The sequence below is a fragment of the Neopelma chrysocephalum genome, unplaced genomic scaffold (assembly GCF_003984885.1).
Source record: "Neopelma chrysocephalum unplaced genomic scaffold, ASM398488v2 Primary Assembly neopelma1_174, whole genome shotgun sequence".
Lineage (NCBI taxonomy): Eukaryota > Metazoa > Chordata > Aves > Passeriformes > Pipridae > Neopelma > Neopelma chrysocephalum.
Genome location: NW_020897836.1, coordinates 588,097 through 611,483, shown reverse-complemented (window position 1 = coordinate 611,483; position 23,387 = coordinate 588,097). Strand labels below are relative to the sequence as shown.

General features: G+C 45.9%; 1 protein-coding gene across 1 annotated transcript in view; it reads left to right on the top strand.

Annotated features, from left to right (window-relative positions):
* The window catches only part of SFXN5 (sideroflexin 5), a 96,357-nt gene that overhangs the window by 15,252 nt on the left and 57,718 nt on the right, over positions 1-23,387 (top strand). Inside the window, exons 3-4 of the mRNA XM_027701920.1 lie at positions 6,086-6,163; positions 22,624-22,650. Of these exons, the coding sequence (XP_027557721.1) occupies positions 6,086-6,163; positions 22,624-22,650 (105 nt within the window). The remainder of the gene's footprint in view (positions 1-6,085; positions 6,164-22,623; positions 22,651-23,387) is intronic.

Sequence of the window (23,387 nt, the reverse complement as noted above, 5' to 3'; positions counted from 1 at the left end):
ACCCATGCTCCTGGGTCAGTGGTGGCCCATTCCATACTTCTCAGCCAGCTGAGCTGTAATCCAAACCCGGTGTGTTTTCCAGCTGTGTTCCTCACAAAGCAACAACCAAGCCTTTACCCAAAGCCCTGTTGTTGTTGTTGGGTGGTGTTTCCCATCTGGACGTGGCTTGGGCTGCTGTGGTGGAGCCCCAGACGTGGAGCTTGTGCTCGGGAATTGCTGCTCACGGTGGATCCCTGGCACTGCTCGTGGGCTGAGGTTTGTAGGAACATCCTCCGGGCGCAGATGGTCTGTCTAGCACCCTATTGTGAGAGCTGAGACCCCATCATCCACCACGAGAAGTGCTCTAGTTTTTTTTTTTCTCCTGGGAAAGGGGGTAGGAAAGAAATGATACACACTAAGAAAAAAAAAACGTGGTTGCGGGGTTTGGTGTTTTTTTTTTTTTGGAGTGATGCTGTAAAATCTCGAGTGACACTTCATCCCACAGACAGCAGCAGAGAAATCAAGCAACAATAAATATTGAAACAGGAGCACAACCTTGTAGACAGACCTCTTTTTTTTTCCTGTTAAAGTGGAGATGAAGTGTAATCTTAGACATTATCAGCTCTCACAGCGATGCTGCATCGTGCTGAAAGCCGGGGAGTGGAGCTCGTTGGCATTTGGAGCTGTTGCACGTTGTAAAGTTTGCTCCTGTTTTTTTTTTTTCTTTGCTGGAGGTTCTGGTTAAAAGAACGTGCCTGACTTTTCCAGAAGGGATACGAGGCAACAATGTCTTTTCCCTAAATTTTGCGGGTCATTTTCTAAAACTACCTGAACACCTCAGAGCCACGTGAAAAACTGTCTTCTTAACACAAACCTTGGTTGAACACTTTTGTTCAACTTTTTGTGCTGCTCCTTTGTCGGGCCAGGACTCCTTTCCCTGCAAAAGTTCCCCTCTCTCCCCACAGAGCTGAAAGGAGGAAATTCATGAAGACTGCGATTCTTTTTTTTTTGTTGTTTTTTTTGAAAAAAAAAGCAAAATCGAGCTTTTTTTTCTGTTTGTTACCACAACTAAACAAGATGGGATCTGGCCAGGGTTGTTATAGTAACTACTAAGATTTCCTCAAGAGAAGGAGGAAAAAAATAGAACACAGACCCATTCATCTCTTCCTCCCAGTTTTTCATTCAGAGTTACATGCTGTTCTGGGGAGATAATTTGCAAGACACGCAGTGTAGGTAATTTCAGTGACAAAAACACATACCAGTAATGAGCACAAATGGCTCTCCAGAATGTTGTGCTGGCACTCCGGAGTTATTTTTCCAGCTTTGGAGGCAAGAAGGGTTGTCTTCCCTGTGTCTGCAGTCATTAGGGAGTCAGCTGTCAGGTTTTTTTCACCTCTGGATTATCAGGCTGTCTGTGATATTATACAACTGTAATTTATTGATGCTCTTTCTAGGTAATAACTTCGTCCTGATATGATATTTTTAAGCATCCATGAGGCACAGAGCTACCAAGAACAGCTTCAAGGCCCTCAAGTCCTGTTGTGATCTCGTAGGATTGCTCCTCTTTACAGGCTGGAAATGCCTGAAACAGCCTAAAAATCGGATTTGTTTCTCATGGCTGCAGCCCTTCATGGTTTTCCACTGATCAACCAACACCCTTAACTGGCTTTTGTTGTAGTTGATCATTCCAGCCACAGAGCCCTGAGGGTTTTGCAGGAATTTGAGCCCTGTCCATGATGTTGGGTTTCATCCCATGTGTCCATTTCTAAAGATCAGCTTTTCTTCCCTGTGAGATCCTAAACCCTTCTGGAGGAACAGAATGTCACCCAGTGCTGCATCACCAGAAAATACCACCCTAATTCAGAACTATTCCTTTTTGTCTGATGTCAAGAGGACTTGGCTTAAGAAATAGGGACTCATTTCTCTGTCTGGGACGTTGGATAGTCATGGAAAAGGATGACCAGTGACTGGCCTTATCCATTGAAACATCCAGGACACATTTGTGCTCCTCAAGACTGCAAGCTCCTTCTGGGAAAGTCCAGGAAAGGACTCACATATTCACTCTACCACTTGCATTTCATTTTTTAGTAAGCTGAGTTTAAAATTTTAAGGCAGATTTAGCAGGTGTCTGTGGGGTTTTTTGTGTTTTTTTTTTAAACCAGTCATGAAAACTTTTATATATGAAGTATTTTTCTGATTTTTGGAGCAAGGCACAGTGTTTCCACAGCCAAGTTTTGAGGTGAAATGGAATTGCCTGGCCTTTGAAGGAAGGTGGGATTCCTGAAGACCCTCAGTCATCCATCTTTGATACTCAAACATCCCTAAAAACTGATGGTATGGCTTTCTGAATTTCCCAGTACCCCAATAAAATGGGAATAGAAGAGGAAAAGAAAGTGCTCACACCTGGCACTGAAATATAGTCTAGTGTTGGCCTTAAATGTCTTTGTTTCAGATCCTTCATGCTCTCAACATCCCCTGGTCCCTTTTGGGATGGGGAATAAATGTGCCAGCAGTGGTGGGGGATGCTGGAATCATCAAGTGGACCAAAGCCCCACCTGGTAGGAAAAATCCAGAGAACTCTGGGAAGTCAGGAGCTGGATTTTGATGGTCTTTGGGACTCAGTTCAGGATATTCTGTGATTCCAAATCCCAAAAAAGTGGCTTAGGAAAGTGTGAGAAGGACGATCCACAGCTCTTTTTGGAGGGGCGTGTCAGGCACGGAGCTGAGTGGAAGAGGAAACCAATTTCGGGGCAGCATTCCCAGAAATAGGGCAGAAACCCAAAAATTTATAATTTCTTATGTGTGTGTGGTGCCACAGGGCTCTGAGTGTGACTGGGAATGCTGAGCTTGACCAACACAACCAAGCTCCATCTCTGAGCCCACGTTTTGCCAGGAATACGAAGGTTTTTGCCGAGGTTTTTCCTCTCTCTGATTCTCAACCTCCTTCGGTGTCTTTGTACAGACTCCCCGCTCTGCTGAGTAACTCCTAAGCCCTGGAAAAATCTATAAAACACACACACACACACAAAAAAAAGGGCTGGAAATAACGTGGGGCTGGTGATGTGAGCTCAGCCACCGTAAAACCGGCCGTGGGTCCGATCCCGAGCGAGGGAATCGCCGCAATTCCGTGTGTCCCGCGTGTGGAATGTTTCAAGGACAATGGTCCTTCATTAATTGCCGCTTTCAGGTTGGCGTAACCGCCGGTGCTTCCAAGGAAACAAGAAAGTGCTCTTTGATGTTGGCATGAAAGAGAGGGGAAAGTAGTTTCCCTGCCGCTGATTCCGTGGATGCAAGTTCCTAATGAGCCGCGTTGACGGAGGGGCTGTGGGAGATGGGAATGGGGAGCCTTGACGGGGTTGCACTAAATCCACACGAGCCACCGTCGCGCTCTGGGATAGTCCGGGCAAAACATCCCGTGTTTCTGGAATTTTTCCGGCACTGGTGTTGGGAAAGCTGCCAAAACGACGGAGCCGGTGCCGAAATGCCGACCCGGAGTCGATGTTACTCATCTGGATGCCAACCTGCAGGAGGCTTTGGGGGACGTGTGGCCGAGGGATTTGTTTGGCTTCAAGTATTTGGGAGGCTTTCCTTGGTGATCCGGTGCTTTCTGCAGGTGGAGGAGCAGATTTATCCTCACCAAAGCTGCTCTTTGTGTCCTGGCTCGTTCCTCTTTAGCTTGGACTAATCAAAGAACCTTCCTACCTGTTTACTTCTGCCCTGGGAGGTTTTTTATTTCAATTAAAAATTATATATTTTATAGAAATATATGTATTTTCAAGGGGAAAAGGTATATACTAGTATACATATATACTATAATATTATATAATATACATATACTAATATACATATAAAATACTTGTAAAATAATGTATATATTAATATATAATACTTATGTGTATGTACATATATTGATATGTGGTTATATCAATATACAATACTTAAGCATATATTAATATATTAATGCATATATTAATATATAATAATTATGCATATATCAATATATAAAAATATGTATATGTTAAAATGTATATATATACTTATATGCATATATACATATATATTCTATATAATTTGGTTTATTTATAATGTAGAATTGTAGGATCATAGAATCCTTAAGGCTGGAAAAGACCTCTAAGATCATACTATATATATTTATTGGAATTATTATATATGTAGTAATTATTATATATTAATATACAATACTTGTGTGTGTATACACATATTAATATATGTATATATAATATACAATACTTAAGTGTATATGTTAATATATGTATTTATTAATATATAATACTTATGTATATATTAATATACATATATGTACACTTATATACATATATATTCTATATAATATGGTTTATATACACACAGTGTAGAATTGTAGGATCATAGAATCCTTAAGGCTGGAAAAGACCTCTAAGATCATACTATATATATTTATTGGAATTTTTATATATGTGGTTCTTGAAAGTATTATATGTTTATATAGACTGCTTCAACTGCAGAAGGCTTTTTTATGTTTCTATAAATCTGAATAACTGTTCTGGGAGTAAATTGGTGATTCTGACGGGCTTAGTGTTCCTGTGGTTCCTTGAACACATGAAATCATAGAATCATAAATTATCCTGAGCTGGAAGGGACCCACCAGGATCATCCAGTCCAACCCCTGGCCCTGCACAGACACCCCAACAATCCCACCCTGTCCCTCAGAGCGTTGTCCAAACCCTCCTGGAGCTCTGGCAGCCTTGGGGCTGTGCCCACTGCCCTGGGGAGCCTGGGCAGTGCCCAACCAGCCTCTGGGGGAAGAACCTTTCCCTGAGATCCAACCTGACCCTGCCCTGGCACAGCTCCAGCCATTCCCTGGGTCCTGTCCCTGGGCACAGAGAGCACAGATCAGAGCTGTCCCTCATGAGGAAGCTGCAAACCCCAAGGTCTGACCTCAGTCTAAATGTATTTATTCTTCTGTTTTATCACACCCTGAGGAAGATCTTTGTTTACACAAGCATGGACTTGAGTCAGGTTCAAACTTTCACTGCCACTGACTTTGGTACTTTTAGAGAGAACAGAAATTTTTATGGGGCACTGAATTCTTAGTGATGATGCTTATTATGGAGAGACTTTTACCTCACTCTTCCCTTCAGCTGTGCCCTCCCAGGACATGCACTGGGAGAGGGTGTGGGGAAAGCCAGGTCTCCTGTTGAAGGTGTTTCCCTGTTGGCATCACTGGGAGATGTTCATCTAAAGTGACATGGAGCGATGCCAGTGTGTCATTGTTGCACCTGAATGTGTCTGTTTGGTCTTAAACTCATTTCAACCTCTGAGAATTCCCTTGTCTCCAAGATTTATCACATCTCTGGTACCACAGGAAGACTTTTTCTAGTGGAAGGTGTCCCTGCCCATGGCAGGGGGTTGGAATGAGATGGTCTTGAAGGTCCCTTCCAACCCAAACCATTCTGGGATTCTGTGGAGACTCTCAATTTTTATTGTGACTTCTATAGATGAGTTGCAAAGGGAGGATTTTTCTGTTTTCTCTTTTGTTTCTTCCCCTGCACCTCTGACTATTTTCCTCCAGCTTCTATTGTTAGATAAAAACCAGCAGGGCTGTGCCAACCAGCAGAAACAAGTGTCCACATCTTTTTTCCTTTTTTATCTTACAGATAAAAGGACCCATCATAATGGATTTAAGCTGAAAGAGGGCAGATTTAAATTGGATTTTTCACAAGGGTCTGGAATACCAGGACAAAGGGGAATGGCTTCCCACTGCCAGAGGGCAGGGATAGATGGGATATTGGGAAGGAATTCCTGGCTGTGAGGGTGGGGAGGCCCTGGCACAGGTTTCCCAGAGAAGCTGTGGGTGTCCCTGGATCCCTGGAAGTGTCCAAGGCCAGGTTGGAGCAGCCTGGTGTGGTAGAAGGTGTCCCTGCCCTTGACATGGGGTTGGAAATGGTCTTTAAGTTCCCTCCCAACCCAAACCATCTGTGTTTCTATGATTCTATGACAAGGTCTGCATGAAAGATAATACAATTATATCCCTTTAATTCCTTGCCTTCCATAAAGGATTCAGTGCAGGACCAGGATCACAGATCACTGTTGTTTTTCTTTGCAGAGCCGCCTGAAGGAAGCGGTGCAGCTCTTGGAGGATTACAAACATGGCACTCTGCCCCCAGGAGTCACCAACAAAGAGGTGAGAGGGAAAAACCTTTATTAAAATTCCTGCTTATTCCTTGGGTTACAAGTGTTTATGGGGGTTTTTTTGCATTTTTTTTTTTGAACCAGTCATGAAAACTTTTATATATGAAGTGTTTTTCTGATTTTTGGAGCAAGGCACAGTGTTTCCACAGCCGAGTTTTTAGGTGACATGGGATTGCCTGGGTTTTGGAGGAAGGTGGGGTTCCTGAACACCCTCAATCATCCATCTTTGATACTCAAAGGTTAGGCTGTGTCTGTGGTCAAATGGATATTTTTGGTGTTTCTACTGGTGCAATACTCTCCTGGCTTCTCTTGCAAACTGCGCTCGTACAATTAAAACCAAAACCACGTAATTTTCTTTCTTTTTTAGCTGAATGAAACCTTCCTGTCAGCCCTGTAGGTTCTTGTACCAGCAGCTGTGAGGCATCACCTTCTTCTCCTACAGTATTGGTTATAATAATTGTCATTTCTCCACAGAAATAAACACATAAACCTACATAAAACCCTCTGGATGTTGCAGGTTGTACCATCAGTAGTGGTGCCTCTTGCTGGGTGATGTTCCTGCTGTTGGAATGGAAGCTGCAGGAGGTTGTGGGATCCCCCCCCTCTCTTGATGGGAAGGTCTTAGCAGAGTTTTTGGGGCAGTTGCTGAGAAAAGGGTCGGTTTTGGTAGAATTTGGGACAGAGGGACGAGCTGGGTGGTCTCTCCAAGACCCCATCACTCCTGTTTTTTGGGCTTGTGGCTGCTATTTATCTGCACATCGAACCTGTGGAAGCAGAGATTAATATTTTAGAGGGGTTAGGCTGCTTTTTGAGCTTTTTACCTCCAAATCTGTATCATGAAACAAAAATTACGAATTTTCTGGCTGTTCCCTCAAACTCTTTTCCTTCCCTGTCCACATGTGGCCACCTGACCACGACACGGACCCAGGGGCTTTTTTGTGGTGTGTGTTTGTGCAACCAGCACAAAATATTTAATTTCTACTTAATTTAATGTCATATAAAGAACAGGATGAATGAATTGGCAGAGTTACCCGAGGGGATATAAAAGCAAAGGGTGACAAAGGACCAGGGCACCTCCCCCCCAAAAAAAGCAGTGGTGGAAATGGTGGAGAACTCTTCTTCCTGTAGGTCAAATAACCTCTTTTATATTTTTATTTCCTGATCCTGAGTGATGATTTCTCCCCGTGAAAGACAAATACAGCAGGTAAATGAAGACAATTCAGATTTGTGTTGTCTTTAAAAAGTGGCATCTGGCGTGGTGGGAGCTGTCTTGGGAAAGAGGCATGAAAAAAAATAAATGGGAGATATCCCCTCCCTGCATGTCACAAGGCATTGCCCTCCTGGTGTTTTGGTGTCACTGCACTCCTTCAACCATAATCTGATGGAAAGGAGAGAGAAGCCGGGGTTGGGAAAGGAGAAAAGCAGGGAGTGATGCAGCAGCAGATGACTCAGTTCCCATCTGCCTCCAGGCAGATGACACCCAAGTCATCCCTGTGCAAACCACGCAGACTTTTTGACCTACATTTTGCACGGTGACAAACCCAGGCTATTCCCAGAGTTCATTCAGAACTGCAGAGGGAGAGAGTGAGGAAAAGCATCGTGGGTTTTGTTTGCCTCAGCCACGACATCGTTTGCAGGGGGGGAACCTGTGCAAGCTGGAGGGCTCTGAGTGGGAAACAAAGGTGTGGGGCAGAGGAGGAGAGAGGAAATAATGGCAGAAATGCCTTTCCTAGAGAAAAGGCAGCACATAATTGTAAAAAATAACGGGGTTTGTAGTAAAATCTTGACTCGGTTTTAAGCTGAAGAGGGTAGATTTAAATGGGATATTGTGAAGGAATTCTTGGCTGTGAGGGTGGTGAGGCCCTGGCCCAGGTTGGGCAGAGAAGCTGTGGCTGCCCCTGGATCCCTGGAAGCGTCCAAGGCAAGGCTCGAGCACCCTGGGCCAGTGGAAGGTGTCCCTGTCCATGGCAGAGGGTGGAACAAGATGGGCTTTGAAGTTCTCTTCCACAACAAACCATTCCATGATTCTGTGGGTAGATTCCATCAAAGCTGAATTTTTGCCCAGGGTACGACAACCACTCTAAAGAGGGTGAAGATGGAAGGACCTGGAAGCAGGTGACAATCAGAGCCCGGTCCCCCCCTCCTGTCAGGGGGTTGCAGAGCCAGAAGGTCCCCCCGAGCCTCCTTTTCTCCAGGATGAGCCCCCCCAGCTCCCTCAGCTGCTCCTGCTGCTCCAGCCCCTTCTCCAGCTCCATTCCCTTCCCTAGACACATTCCAGCATCCCCTCCATGTCCTTCTTGTTGTGAGGGACCCAAAACTGTCCCCATTATTGGAGGTGTGGAGAAGTCATACCCCAGCCCAGCTCCCAGGAGCCTGCCCAGTGAAGATGGATAAAATCATCAAATGCTGTTGGCTCCTGTGTGTTCCATCTGGGCGAAGGTGAAATTTGAACCAAAGGACACCTGGAGAACACGTTTTTGCTTTCCTCAAGCTAAGTTTTACCACATTTATGCCTTTTCTGTGCACCACTATCTGCAGGGTGGACTCTGGCTACGAGGCATTAACAATTTGCAGTTGTTCTGGTCCTAATGGGGGAAAGGGATGGGATGCAGCTCTGGGGAGGTGCATGGGCTGGTGTTGGAATAAAGGACTGAGCCATCTGATGTTTCATGCAGCTGATAACTGTGTCACACACTCCTCTGATGCACTGATGAGTTGCCACAGGCAGGCAGGAGAGAGCAGATGAGTGATAATTTCATTTTTGACTGATTTGGGTTTTTTTTCCCCGCCTCTTTGACTGTGATCAGAGGTAATCCCTTTGTGTTCACTGTGGGCAAGAAGTATAAGTTGGAGCAGTGACTTGGCTCATCTCTGAGAGAGGAGAAATTGCTGTTATTACTCATCAGAAAGGCTGAGCAGAACTTCAGTGATGCTCAAGAGAGCAGAACTCGGCTTTATCTTCTTGGTTTAAGAGCTGATTTGGGTTCAGTTGCTCAAACCCCCCCTGAGAAATGCAATTGCTGCCCTTTAAAACAGGCTCTTCAGGCACGGCTTGGGTACAACACGTGCAGAGAAGAGATGCCTGAGTGGTCTCCTATTGCATAATCAGAATGAAAATCACGACCACCAAAACCAAGACTTTAAAAATAACGGTTTGGGCAGAGTTTTAAAGCATTAGTTCTCTAAGAACCCAGCTCTTTTTCCCCCCCACCACCCTCAAATATCAGCTTTGAGATCAAGGAGACAGGTTGTTTTGACAGAGCGTTTCACTAATCTCCCAACGGATCCACTTTGGTGGAGCAGCGCGTTTGACAGTGCTCGAATTCCTCCTTTTTTTTTTTTTTTTTCCCCCCCCCCCCCCCATTCAGAAATCCGTGGTTTCTCGGGAAGGATGGCAGGCAGGCGGTAGCTGGGAGCCCTTCAGCAGCTCCATCGCTTGCTGAAATGGTTTCACCACGTGAAAAAAATGGAAAATAGGAGAGCCTAAAGCTATGTCACGTCAAGTATCTCCTCCACGCGCGTCTCCTTGACAGGGCTCTCGTGGAACAAGGCTTTTTCTCTCTTCTGCGTTTTCCCCAGGCAGATTTTTCAAAATGAGCTGAGATGGAACAGTTAGGGGCTATCTAAAGCAAAAAAAAAACAAACCAAAAAAAAAACCTCTGAAGGGACATGATCATTAAAGAAAAAAGCTCCGAAGAGTCATAATTGTACTTTTACCAGCTCCCCATGAGCAGTTTCCAGAATCAACGCTGCTCTCCCCGAGATGATTCCCAGACAGCAACACATCCAACACCTACAGCTCTGCCCCTTCCAGGTCTCTCACACTCATCCAATAATTCTTGGTTTTGCTCTTGGAGTGATTTTGCTGCTCAGGAAAACGACCATTAACTCAAGGTGGTAAAATCCCATTTCTTGGGCGTCATTAGCAAAAATGAAGAATTGATCCCTTAGCTGTCGATAGCTGCTGGACTGCTGAGAGCTCCTTATTGAGGGTTTATCCCTACATTAGAAAGATGTTTTAAAAACATGATTTTGATCACTGCTGTATCAATTATTTAGTCAGCAAAACAGAGGAGAAGTAGCTGCTCGATCAGGATTTATTCAGAGCAAGAAAACCCTCTCCAGTCTCCACTTCTTCAGCTTAGCTTATTTTTTTTATTTAAATATTTAAGAGCCAGACTTGTTTTTTGTTAAATACAAAGTTGAGTGGTTCACATTCCACTTATTAAAACCCCACCAACCCAAAGTATTCTTTGTAGGGGAAATATCCCACACTGTCGTTGATCCCCCTCTCTGACAGGCTCATGAATTCATATTTTTTTCTCAAAATAAAAAGATACTCTTGATAATGCAACTATTTAGGGTGTTTTTTCTCTTCCCTTGGTCATGTGGGTTAAATATTTTAAAAGGATTAGAGGAGAGCTTGGAGGAGAAACCCCCTGAAAGCCTTGGGAAGGTTTGGTCTCCTGGTGGGGGATTTTGGGTGTCTCAGTGTCGGGTGATTGGACTCCACAGATCCAGAAGGGTTTGATGGAGGAAACAGCTGTTTCTTATCATGGTTTAGAAGTACAAATCTTTGCTGTGAAAACACTAAGAGAACTGGTGGGTTTAGTGAACTTCCTGTGCCTTGGTTCTGTTTGGTGGACACCGTGTCCATCAGTGTCTTTCTTTGGCTCATGGAGAGGGTAAATAATTCAAAGGGCTGGTGTGTCATCTGATGGCCCATGTCCCCTTCCATCTCCCTGTCCCAGGGGAAGCTGGAAAACAGTAGGATCCTTAGAAGTGGAGGGGGGGAAAAGGAAATGTGTAGGATTCACGTTGATGGGAGAAACTGGTTCTGTTGTCGTTTATGTCCCATCTTTTCCTGTAGGTGTTGTATTCATGGAATCAAAGAATGGTTTGGAAAGGGTTGGGAAGGACCTTAAAGATCATCCAGTTCCACCCCCAGCCATGGGCAGGGACACCTTCCACTAGCCCAGGTTACTCCAAGCCCTGTCCAACCTGGCCTTGGACACTTCCAGGGATCCAGGGGCAGCCACAACTTCTCTGGGCAACCTGTGCCAGGGCCTCCCCACCCTCACAGCCAACAATTCCTTCCCAATATCCCATCTAACCCTGCCCTCTGGTAGTGAGAAGCCATTCCCCCTTGTGCTGTCCCTCCATCCCTTGTCCCCAGTCCCTCTCCAGCTCTCCTGGAGCCCCTTCAGGCCCTGCAAGGGGCTCTCAGCTCTCCCTGCAGCCTTCTCTTCTCCAGGGGAACCCCCTTCAGCTCTCCCAGCCTGGCTCCAGAGCAGAGGGGCTCCAGCCCTGGCAGCATCAACATGTTATTGCCCTTCTAGAAAAATTCCTTCGTACATTCTTTGCACTTTGTGCTCCTTATTTAACCACAGAATCACGGAATGGTTTGGGTTTGAAAAGACCTTCAAGACCACCCCAGTTCCACCCCCCTGCCACGGGCGGGGACACCTCCCCCTATCCCGAGTCGCTCATTTAAGTGATCTCACTGTACTCAACCAACCTTTTTTTTAAAGCCAGCATTCCTTTACAGCCCACCTCAGGAGAGAGGTGTGGTAGGAGTCCCATTGCTGGAGCCATTGGTACTGGTGGTTCCACGGTTGGCTCCCGGGGTTGGCGGGATCCAGGAGCTCCGGTGGCTGGTGCGATCGGCGAGTGGGTAGGTGAGAATGACACACACACGAGTGCACTGGGAGCCAATTTGCAGCAGAAGGTATAGACTGTAACATATCCAATTCCAAACAGGGCAGGCAATTCCCCAGACTGCCTCCTGGAGGGAATCTCCGCTGGAGTAAAAAGGTTTCGTTCGGGGGGGAATCGTTTCTCCTCTGAAAAACATGGGCTGTAAAGTACCAGCCTGATAAACAAGGAGGAAGAGCCAGCTTGCTTAAACACGGATGTTTTCCCTGTTTTGGGAATGTTGGTGCTGGGGTTTAGCCTCAAACCAAAAGGCTGTACCAACTGCAGGGCATAATGATGTGGCTTTTGTCCTTTATCCTCGGGCTTCTTTGCCTAATTTGTAGGATTGCATCTGTGTCCTCTGTGTGTGCGAGTCCCTCTCCCAACCTGTCCAACAGACCAGCACAGATTGGAGGAACAGATTGATGCTGGCATGTCAGCAGTGGGAAAAGTTGAGGGAAGCAGCACTCGGCGGCTATCGGCTCCAGAGGGATGGAAATCATTCCCTGGTTAGGACACAGCTGCTTTTTCTGGGGGATTTCTGTGCTCTAGGAACGGGCACGGCAGAAAAACCCTTTTCAAGGCTGTCTGTGCTTAGGCACCAAAGATCTGCCTTGGAAGGATTGCAGTGAGGGATATTTCATGAGGAACTTCAGGTTTGTCTATCAGTTCTTCCCCAAAAACACCTTACAGTTTATTTTTCTTAGCTGGAATTCCCTGCAGTCCTTCCACGCTGGAACTACATTCCTGACGTGTCCTTTGCGGGCTGAATCATTTTGGGCTTTGAAATTGGGGTGGAAATAACTGCTGAGCTCTCAGCTTGGTACCACTGCTTAATATCACTGCTCATCAGCCTCATAGGGCTCCAAATATTCAATATTTGGAATGCATCGGGCTGATGGGAGTTGGGATCAGAGCCCTGATTTGCTCCATTTGTAGGTTCATACCACTCTGTCCTAAAAATTCACTGTCTAAACAAGCAGTAGGATATAGTCTAAGAAATACAGTGATGAAGGTTCATCATCCTCTTCTGCCTTCCCTCTGTCCCCTCGGTCCCGATCTCAGGTTGGCACCCCCGGCTTCTCCCTGTGGTCCTGCCAGCAGAGAGAGGTAAAGAGCCACAGAATAGCAGGAATGTGCCTTGAATGAGGACTCTCCAGGGTGAGTGATGCTTTTTCCCTGCAAGGTTTTTTTTTTATTTTTTAATGCCAAGAAGAGATTTATAAACTCGTGTCGTTCACTAAAAGCCGCCCTTGGACGTACAACAGCCCGAGTCTTGTGGAGATCACTTAAAGGTGCCCCCACGGTGAAGGTGCTGCCTTATTAAATTTATCATTCCCTGGATTTCAGATGTGAACTGGCACAAATTTGTTCTGTGCCCAGAATATTGCAGGGAAGGTGCGATGCCATGGCAGCTCTGAGGCAGCACTGCCATGTCTCTGCTCCCGGCCATGTGTTCCCACCTCCTTGCTGCCTTGCACTGGCACAGCTGGTTGGTTCAGGGAGCTGATCTTAATAAAAAACTAAAGCTCCCTTCCCCCACTCCCAAAATGCTTCGTTTTATGCCTTCGGCTCCCTGTATTTTCGCTCTGCTCCGCGTTGTCTTGTGCAACATGAGGGATGGGATGCACACCTCGGATCGGGAGGGGTGGTGGGGCTGTGGTGCCATAAACAACCAGCTCGAGCTGCTGAAGGTGAGATAAACCTGTGGTGGAGGTAGGAAATTAATCCAGGGATCCTAAAACCAAGAACAAACATCTTGAGCTGTGGATCTTTTGTGGATCTGTAGCCCTGAGACACCAGGGTTTGAGATTTTTGACGCATCTTCCTCTTTGCTGTAGGATCATAGGCTGGTTCAGGCTGGAGGGGACCTCAGGAGGTCATCTAGTCCAACCCAGCTCCCTAGATTTACTGTTGGAATTCTGCCTGTTCATTTGACTGCGTGTTTACCTGTACATCACATTAAGATGCACAAACATCTTATTTGTTAGGAAACAAGGTCTCAGCGAGACAACTCTGATTTTGTACCCTTAGCTCTGCTCTCAAAGCCTCACCCCTCAGCATCAGGGGGTGGTCGGAGGGGGGGGAAAAAAAAAGAACCAAAAAATTAAAAATAACCCCAAGCTGAATGAAAAATGCAGCTTTTTGAACTTGTCCCTTGGAGACAGACATTTGCTATTCTCCAGCCAGCCCCTTCCTGCGAGCGTTGGCGGAGCACGAACCGTGGTGTGTCAGTTGTGACTTCTCACTCTTCAGCCTTTCCAAATGCAGTTTTGGCAACTTGCTGTTTTGAAACTGTTTCATTTCTTCCCCATTAGTATCAGTGAAGTGAAAAGAGGCTCAGCAGCCTAATGGGCATATATTTATTGCTGTGTTCTTCCCTCAATCATGTTAGCAGCGGGAAGGGCCGCTCACGCAGTCCCAGACACAGCAGAGAACAATGAATCTATCAGAGACTAAACAGGAACCCTTTTGGGGAATAATGGCTTTTCTTAACAGTGTTGATGAAGAGCGAAGAGGCCCATTTGCAGTAAACTGTAATTTTTTTCCCCTCTGGTCTCTTGCAGGATCTGATGAAACGTAGATAGATCGCTTGTCCTGCTGCTCCCTTTTCTTGGCAAGAAAGTGCCAATTTGCTGCTCCAAGGGCTGAACTTGGACCTTCTGTCTTCTGCAATCTTAATATTCCCTGTGGCACTGAGTTGGACATTTTAGGCATCATTTCAGACCATCAGAGGACAAAAGGTCCGTAGGGAGCTGTAGGTTAATGCACCTCAAAGAACCCACTCTGAATCACTGGATGCTGCTCCTGATGCTCTTACTCAAGTTACAAACTGGCTTTGTTTCAGCTCAGCATTTCAGGATTAAGGGAGTTGATCTAAAGTCAGGTCTAGATTACAAATCAGATTAGATTTGCGAGCTTCCTGTGGCTAAAATGACATGAGATGAAGCCAATCTGATGTGGAGCAACCCAGCTGGATTAGCAAGCCTGGCTTCCCAAGCAGGGGCGTTGTACCAGATGGCCTTTAAAGGTCCCTTCCAACCCAAATGATTTAATGATGGCATCATTAACCAATGATACCAATGGTACCAACATAGATACCAATGGTATCTAAATCCTTCTCCAACCCTGGTGCAAGTGATGGTTTTCAGTGAGTGGTTCTTATTCTGCTGAAGTCTCTCCAGTAGGATGCTGGGAGGATTAATTATTTAATGTTTATTGAGTGCTGTGAGGCTGCACAGTGTTATTTCAGTGCTGGCTTATTTTGTCAGTCAGGGCTTGATTCTGGTTCCACCTACACTTGGTTTGTGTCTGTGTAAATCCGTGTGTTGCGCTGGAATTGCTCGTGAATTCCAATGTGGTTCCCAACATCAAGGCACAGGGAGGTGACTCAGCCAATGCTCTTCAAACGTGTGGATTTGTCCAAAGGTTTTATGGATCTGCACGTGGGCAGGAGCTGGGGCTCAGCAGGACCAGGGCAGTGCCCATCCCGTGTGCTGCCCCTGCTGAGGCACCTCCAGCCCTGGGGGCAGCTCTGGGACTCTCACTCCAAGAAGGACATTGAGGGGCTGGAGCGTGTCCAGGGAAGGGAACGGAGCTGGGGAAGGGGCTGGAGCAGCAGGAGGGGTTGAGGGAGCTGGGGGGGCTCAGCCTGGAGAAAAGGAGGCTCAGGGGGGACCTTCTGGCTCTGCAACTCCCTGACAGGAGGGGGGAGCCAGGGGGGTCGGGCTCTGCTCCCAGGGAACAAGGGACAGGAGGAGAGGGAACGGCCTCCAGCTGTGCCAGGGGAGGTTTAGGTTGGATATTGGGAAAAGTTCCTTCATGGAAAGGGTTTTCCAGCCCTGGCACAGCTGCCCAGGGCAGTGGTGGAGTCCCCATCCCTGGAGGGATTTAAAAGCTGTGTGGATGTGGCACTTGGGGACATGGGTCAGTGGTGGCCTTTGTAGTGCTGGGGGATGGTTGGACTCGATGATCTTCAGGGGCTTTTCCAACCTAAACAATTCCAAGATTCCATGATTCTGTTCTATGACTCACTGATGCTTAAGACAGCAAAAGAATTCTCCATTGGCATCCAAGAAGAACAGTGGCTTCTGGAGCCTCTTCTGCTGGCTTATTTCCCTGCCAGGTGAGAGCAGAAAATGTACAGATACCTTTTAGAATTTATCCCTTGTGTGGAGTCACTTGAGCTTTATCTCCTTAGAGCTAAAACCTTCTTAACATAAAGATTTTAGGAGCAGGGTTGGAAAAGCTCCAATGGTGAGATTTCCTACTGAGGAGCAAGTGCAGACAGTGGCTTTTGTTACCTTGTTTTCCATATTTGTTAGGGAAGCCAGGCAGCAGATTCCATATCTATTAGCAGGTGGAGTTGGGCACCTCAGCCGGGTTTACAGGTGTTCAGATGACATTAATGTGGACCCAAAAGCTCTGGGATTCCACCGTTATAAATCTTGCTAAAAGCCTCCAGCCCTCTCTGAATGCTTTGGCTGGAGCTTGTTTGTCTCTGCGTTAAATATCACTTTCCAAGAAGTGGGATTTTGGGACTGGAAGCTGGAGAGAAGTGGGAGAAAGAGCCACGCGAAGCGGGAGCGATCGCACTGCTGGGGGAGAAACCACGGGTGGGGAGCGAAGCAGAACGTGTGGTGGCTCTGTCAGGCTGCACCAAACTGCTGCCTCCAGCTGGCAAGTGGTGTTTAATTTTAGTGAAATGCTGAAAATAAAGAGATATTTATTTGCCTTCGTGTCACCTGCTGAGAGGTGATGCCTGGAGAGGACCGACCAGTGTAAATAATTAGGAAGGCAGTGGGGAAAATCATGGAGTAATAGAATGGTTTTGGGTTGGAAGGGATCTTAAAGACCATCTATTTCCAAAACAAGGGACACCTTCCACTAGACCAGGTCGCTCCAAGCCCTGTCCAACCTGGCCTTGTGGTGCTGGAAGAGGTGATGATGTGTTGGAAGGCTCAGTGCAGTGGGAGCTTAGGAGGTCTCAATCCATTACCTTGTAAACTCAAAAACAATTAAAAAGTCTCAGAAGCAGAGTGAAATAAAGGTGGAATTATATCAGTGAGAAGCACCTTGTCTGGGATGGACCCCCTGTTGCAGCAAGTGGGGCTTGAGGGATGAGGCCATGGATGGATGTTCTTCTCTGTCTGTGTTTCCTGCAGGCTCCACCTTCTTGCCAAAAAGGCCAGGAGGAGCAGTTTCAAATGGGAATGTCCCATGGGACAACCAGCAAAAGGGGTCAGGTGAATTTTCCAGTATGTTTAACCTCATAACCCTCCCAGTGCCCAATGAAGCCCGGGAGACTCTTTGCAAGGGCTTGGAGTGCCAGGACAAGGGGGAATGGCTTCCCACTGCCAGAGGGCAGGGTTAGATGGGATATTGGGAAGAAATTCTTCCCTGTGAGGGTGGGGAGGCCTTGGCACAGGATTGAGTCCAACCAGCACTGCCAAGGCCACCACTAACCCATGTCCCCAAGTGCCACATCCACACGGCTTTTAAATCCCTTCAGGGATGCTGATTCCACCACATCCCTGGACAATTAAGGGACCCAGAATGGAGTTAGAACTTGTTCAGAGACATCATTATCACTTGTGATCCCAGATCCCCCTGATGTGTTCCTCCATGAGCTTCCCAAGCACAGTAGTTGTTCCTTTTGAGGACGGTTTCATTTTTTTAGGTTTTTTTTTTTTTTTTCCCTGTTTCCCTCTGGTTTCACATCATTTAAACAATTTGGGTTACTGGGAAGGCACACCTGGATTTGGAGGCTGTCCCTCCCAAGGGCCACACACGTGACAGCAGTTTGCTCTTTGCTGCATCACGCGTTCCGCTCCCAACACCCAATATTTGGAATTCAGTGTGGGATAGATAAGCTGAGCTTTGCTTTAATAAAACCTCACAGCTCCCAGAGTGTGAAACTCCTGGCAGTTTCTGACAGGGGTGCAAACTCCGGGCTGTTACCTTATTAAAATCAAGATTTGACAGGTGCAGGAGGGGTCTCATGGAAGAACATCCCTGATGGGGCAGGAAGGGGATCAGCAGATTTTGAGATGGAACCATGTGTCCACTGGGCTGGACAGTTGAGATAAATTAACTAAAAATGCTCATTCTTCCAATTATTTCCTCTTTGGTCTCATCCTTGCTGAGGGAATTTTATAAATTGGTTTGAGTGTGATGGTGCAGAGTCTAACACAGATAGACCTGACCAAGCAGGACTAACTTTGCAGGACTTAAACCACTGTGTTTCCTCTTACACATTGAGCTCATCTACCTAATTAGTTCTTTGACTGTAATTGTGCCTTGCCCTTATGTGTGTTTAGTCAATAAGGGCTTTTCTCCATAGAATTATTCCTGGTGTGGCATGTCCAGAGCACAGATCCACGGGTTTAAGATCATTTCTTAAATTACAGGACAAGGGCTGATGGTTTTGAACTGAAGGAAGGTTGATTTAGGTTAGAATTAAGGAATAAGTTTTACAATGAGGGTGGTGAAACACCCACCAGCCTTTGAGTAACTGGGCTTTGAACAACCTGGTTTAGTGGAAGGTGTCCCTGCCCATGGCAGGGGGTTGGACTGAGGTGATTTTGAAGGTCCAATCCAGGCCATTCCATGATTCTATGAACTCAGTTATACAGAAACATCAGGTGCTTATAATGTTTAAGGAAGGGTATCAGAGACCACCACAGTCTGAAGAGAACCAAAGCTGCGATGAGGAGATGGAGACTGCAATAAATCCTGGGGAATAGAAATGATCTTTGGTTGTCAGGACATTCATTAGCGTTCCTTATTTAGCAGCAGAATCGTAGCTTAGAGATAATTTTCCAAAAAAAAAAAAAAAAGAAGTGTTATTTAAAGAATCCATCCAGCCCAAATCTATGAGTTGACACCTGTCACTATAAAAGCAGTACAGAGGGTACCAGTTCTCCTTGAGAGATGAATCTCCCTCCTATTAAATACAGGAAAATTTCATATCCCACCTAAAACCTCCCCTCTTTCAGCTTGAATCTGTTCTCCTTTGTCCTGTCACTGCTCTTGGGAAAAGGCCTTCTCCATCTTTCTTATTGGCTCCTTCAGGCACTGAAGGTCACAATTAGGTCACCTCAAAGCCTTCTCCAGGCTGAACAATCTCAATTCTCCCAGCCTTTCCTCACAGCAGAGGTGCTCCATCCCTCTGATCATCTTGGTGCCTCCTCTGGACTCTCTTGAGCAGCTCCATGTCCTCCCTGTGCTGGGAACCCCAGAGCTCAGGGGGTTTAACGCTCTGCTGTAGGTGGTGGACAAGGTGGGGAGTGTCTCTTCCTGAAAAAACTGTAACAGAGACAGAATCCTGGGAAGGATGGATGGAAATCTCATCCAGGAGTCCTGAAATGCTGGTTCTGAGACCACTTGTGAGTGGTCCTGGAGCTGATTCCTCCATGTCCATGAAGGACATCTCTGTGAAGCAGAGCCTGGTCTGTCCTAGGGGAAGATTCCAATGGCCACAGGCTGGAGACACTTGTCCATTGCTGGCTGCTTGGGATGGTGGGTGGATAATCCAGTCCAGCCTGATTATATTTAGCAATATAATCTAATACTTAATCTAAGGCAAATTGAGCACAAATCTGGAGGCTTTCCATGTGCTCCAGTGAGGATTCTCTGCTTTCACATTGGTATAAATGAGATCAAAATCAGAGCTTGATCTGTCCTGGTGGAAGATTCCAAATCCACAGGTTAGAAATGCTTGTCCATTGCTGTCTGCTTGGGATGGTGGGATGGATAATGGAATATGTTAATGGTGCTCCAACCCTCCTGCTCCTTGTCCTCTGGACTTTTTTGGTGTAATCCCATCTATGATTGATGGTAAAACCCTCAAATCAACCATTTTGAGCCATCAGAGGAAAATAATGATTGCAGGAGACCCTCCCAGTCCAGCCTGATTATATTTAGCAATCACAGACTTAATCTAAGGCAAACTGAGCACGAATCTGGAGCCTTTCCATGTGCTCCAGTGAGGATTCTCTGCTTTCACACTGGTGTAAATCAGATCAAAATCAGAGCTTGATCTGTCCTGGTGGAAGATTCCAAATCCACAGGTTAGAGGTGCTTGTCCATTGCTGTCTGCTTGGGATGGTGGGATGGATAATGGAATATGTTAATGGTCCTCCAGCTTTTCTACTCCTTGTCCTCTGGACTTCTTTGGTTTAGTTCCATCTATGACTGATGGTAAAACGCTCAAACCAACCATTTTGAGCCCTCAAAGGAAAACAATGATTGCAGGAGACCCTCCCAGTCCAGCCTGATTATATTTAGCAATCACAGACTTAATCCGAGGCAAATTGAGCACGAATCTGGAGCCTTTCCATGTGCTCCAGTGAGGATTCTCTGCTTTCACACTGGTGTAAATGAGATCAAAATCTGGCTGCCTCTCCAAGATGGCCGGAGAGAGCGTGAATGAAATCCCTGAGCAAAAATAGAGACTCGCTTCAGCAACGAGCCCCCCTGGCTGGCAAGACTCGTCAGGGAACTGGAGCTACTGAAAAATGCTGCAGACAGAAAATGAATTAGAGGAGAAAAAAAAGTGAAAATGAGCTGGCAGAATCTTTAGGTGACTCATCAGGTGCATCTTGTAAAGTCTCTTTCTGAGAAGTAATGAAATCGCGTGTTCTAACAATATTTGCACTGCAGCGGGAAAAGGCATAAATATTGGGATCAATTAATGAAATTAGATAATTTGACCGAAAAAGCCCTGGAGCTGGCTGGGAAACCATCCCTCTTCCTTTTTGCTTGTGTCAGTGCTTGCTGTTGGAGAGGAAAATCCCATGGTTTCGTTTCACATTGAGGAGAAGCGAGTTCTGGGAAGCCACTGGGATACATTGGGAATTCACCTGCACCTCGAGGAGTTCCACCTTCACCCCATGGAAGTTCTCAGGCAGGTGCAGAAATGCCCTGGTAGCTGTCTGGGTGTGCAGCCCCCCACCCCTGGGATTCTCAGATTGGTGAGGGTGGATCCATCTTGTCTCTGTGTCTCTTCATGTCCTTCCAACCTCTGCTTTCCAACTGAAAAATGGGGAATAATGGTTTTCTTTAAAAAGGGAATTTTTTCCTCAGGAAAAAGCCTGTGGATATGTGACCTTTAGATATTCCAGTAACTCGTTGCTCATGGTGTAGTTCATCACAGAGCTTCAGTTCTGGGGTGTGAGATGAATTTGGAGTGAAACATTGGGGTCGCTGCTATCAATGGGTCAAATTATGCTATTTATAATAGAGCAATTATGCTGTTTGTAATACATTAATTGCTTTATTCCAACAGTATTTCCATGGGTTTATATTTGGGGAAGGCACTAAACCCCAGGTGAAGAATGGGGCTTAATTAATCCCCTAAAAATGATGAGATCTGGAGCGTGGGTGTCTATTGCGGAATATAAACCCGGGCGCTTGGGTCGGGATTTTGGTGGGTAATCCTGAGCTCCTGGAGCCAAAAAGAGCCATCACCATCTTCAGCTTTTTTATCAGCAGCAAGAGCAGAACCCATCAGGTTATCCTACCCTTGGATTGGCTCTGGGACAATTGTTGTTGGAATAATTTGTCTGGTTTCTGGCGTCCTCGACTCAAGAGGATGTTGACAAATTGGAAAGATGTAAAAGAGCCACGAGGGTGGTTAAAAGATTGGCAAACGTGCCTTGCCAAGGGAACAGCTCCTGGCTCGCAGCGATTTTGTATTTTTTTCCTATAAATGAAGGTTAAAGGGTGGTTTTAGCAGCTCCAAGTACCTGTGGGAAGAGCAAAAATAGACGGTGGTTGTCAGACAGAGGTGGAACACCCGCCGGTGCCGGGGAGATGAAGCCAGACTTGAGCTGAACAGAATAGTTTTTGAGAGCAAAACTGATGATCTGGTGTGATATTTTATGGGAGTTCTGTTTTTTTCATCCATCTCTAGAATTATCTGTTGTGATGTTTGAGAGCCCTGGCTTTTCATCCGTGTCTAGAATCGTACACATCAACATTTATTTGATTTTGGAGGTTCTAATTTGCATTTCGGTGCAATTCTTGGAGGGAAAACCCTCTGCCTTTATTAACTGTGGGTTTATGTGTATTCCAGAGCATCTCTTGGTGTTGTGGATCTCCTCATTAGCCCTACCTGCACCTCTTGTAGGATGTTTCTTCCTCGGTGCTCATCGATCTCTGTGATCTGAGCCGGATCTGAGTATTTTGACGCTGTCGGGAAGCAACAGGCAGAGTTAAAATGAGATTTTTTTTTTCCTCTCCACGAGCATTTTTCGGTGTGTTTTCCCTGCAAAAAAATGAAAACTAGTGCTGCTTATTCTGTTTAATCTAAACCCAGCTTTTATCTGAAGACATCCCTGCAGGGATTGCTCCACCTTTGTTCCCTGGAAGCCTCGATTTCCGCAGGAAGCTCATCCGAGGAGGGGCTGTGCTAAATTTACCTTGAGATCTACGTGTGGCAGAGAATTTTCGATTTGTAAAGCTCAGCTCAAGAGTGTGAAGTCTGGCTGTTGTTGTTCTTTCTTACCAACATAATTCAATACAAATAAAACGTTGTCTCTGCCTTGCTGGTCTCACTGTCCAAGCAGATTCAAGGAGCTCAGGGTGTGTAAAGGATCTTTAAATACATCCTGCAAGGATGCAGAAAATGAGTGTTTCGTACCAATCCCTCACATTCATTTGCTCCAGCAGCTAAAAGATGAATCTTTGGGGTTTGGGATAAAACTACATTTTATTTATTTTTTTTTAATTTAATATTCTCTTTTATTTTTCTAGCTGTGGGGAGCTCAAAAAATCAAACAGGTAATACACTTTTTTAATGTTTCCTTATTATTTTCAACTCTTGCTGCTTTTTCCCTCTTTTCCCTGAGCTTTTCCCCTTTTTCCTCTTCTCTGTTATTTCCTTTGCCAGTTGCTGTTTTGCCTTGCCATGGAAATGTAAATGCAGAGAACACTCTGCCACCAAAGAGCTGGAGTTGGGTTTTTTTTATAAATATATTTATATATTTTGATGTCTTCATTTTCTCCTTCCTGTCTAGTCAAGAGATTTCTTGTCTCCAGTCTTTTGAAAATAGTTTGACAGTTCTTTGGGAAGGCTCGTGGCTGTGCCTTCCTCCTCTGCAGTCCTGGATCCTTTGGGAATTGATTTTTCATCCCCAGCCATTTAATGCCAGTGCAGCCTCCCGGGCTCGTTGGAAAATTTGGGTAAAAAATGGGTCAAATGAGCCAGATTTAGGAGTTCCATGGAATTTGGGCTGTCCAGAGCCACCTCAGTTGGCTGAGAAGCTGTGGATATGCATAAAGGTCAGATTATCTGGCAAATCCGAATCCTGTGTGTGATTTTATTTGGATGCCCCTCGTGGTGACATCCAAAGTGGGCCATACCTGTGTGTTTTTAGCCCATCTCATCCTGAGGAAGCATTTCAGGCTTCCTACAACACCTGCAGGTGTGGGAGATGTTCCTCAGACTGAATCCACACCTGGAGATGTGGGAGATGTTCCTTGGACTGAATCCACACCTGGAGATGTGGGAGATGTTC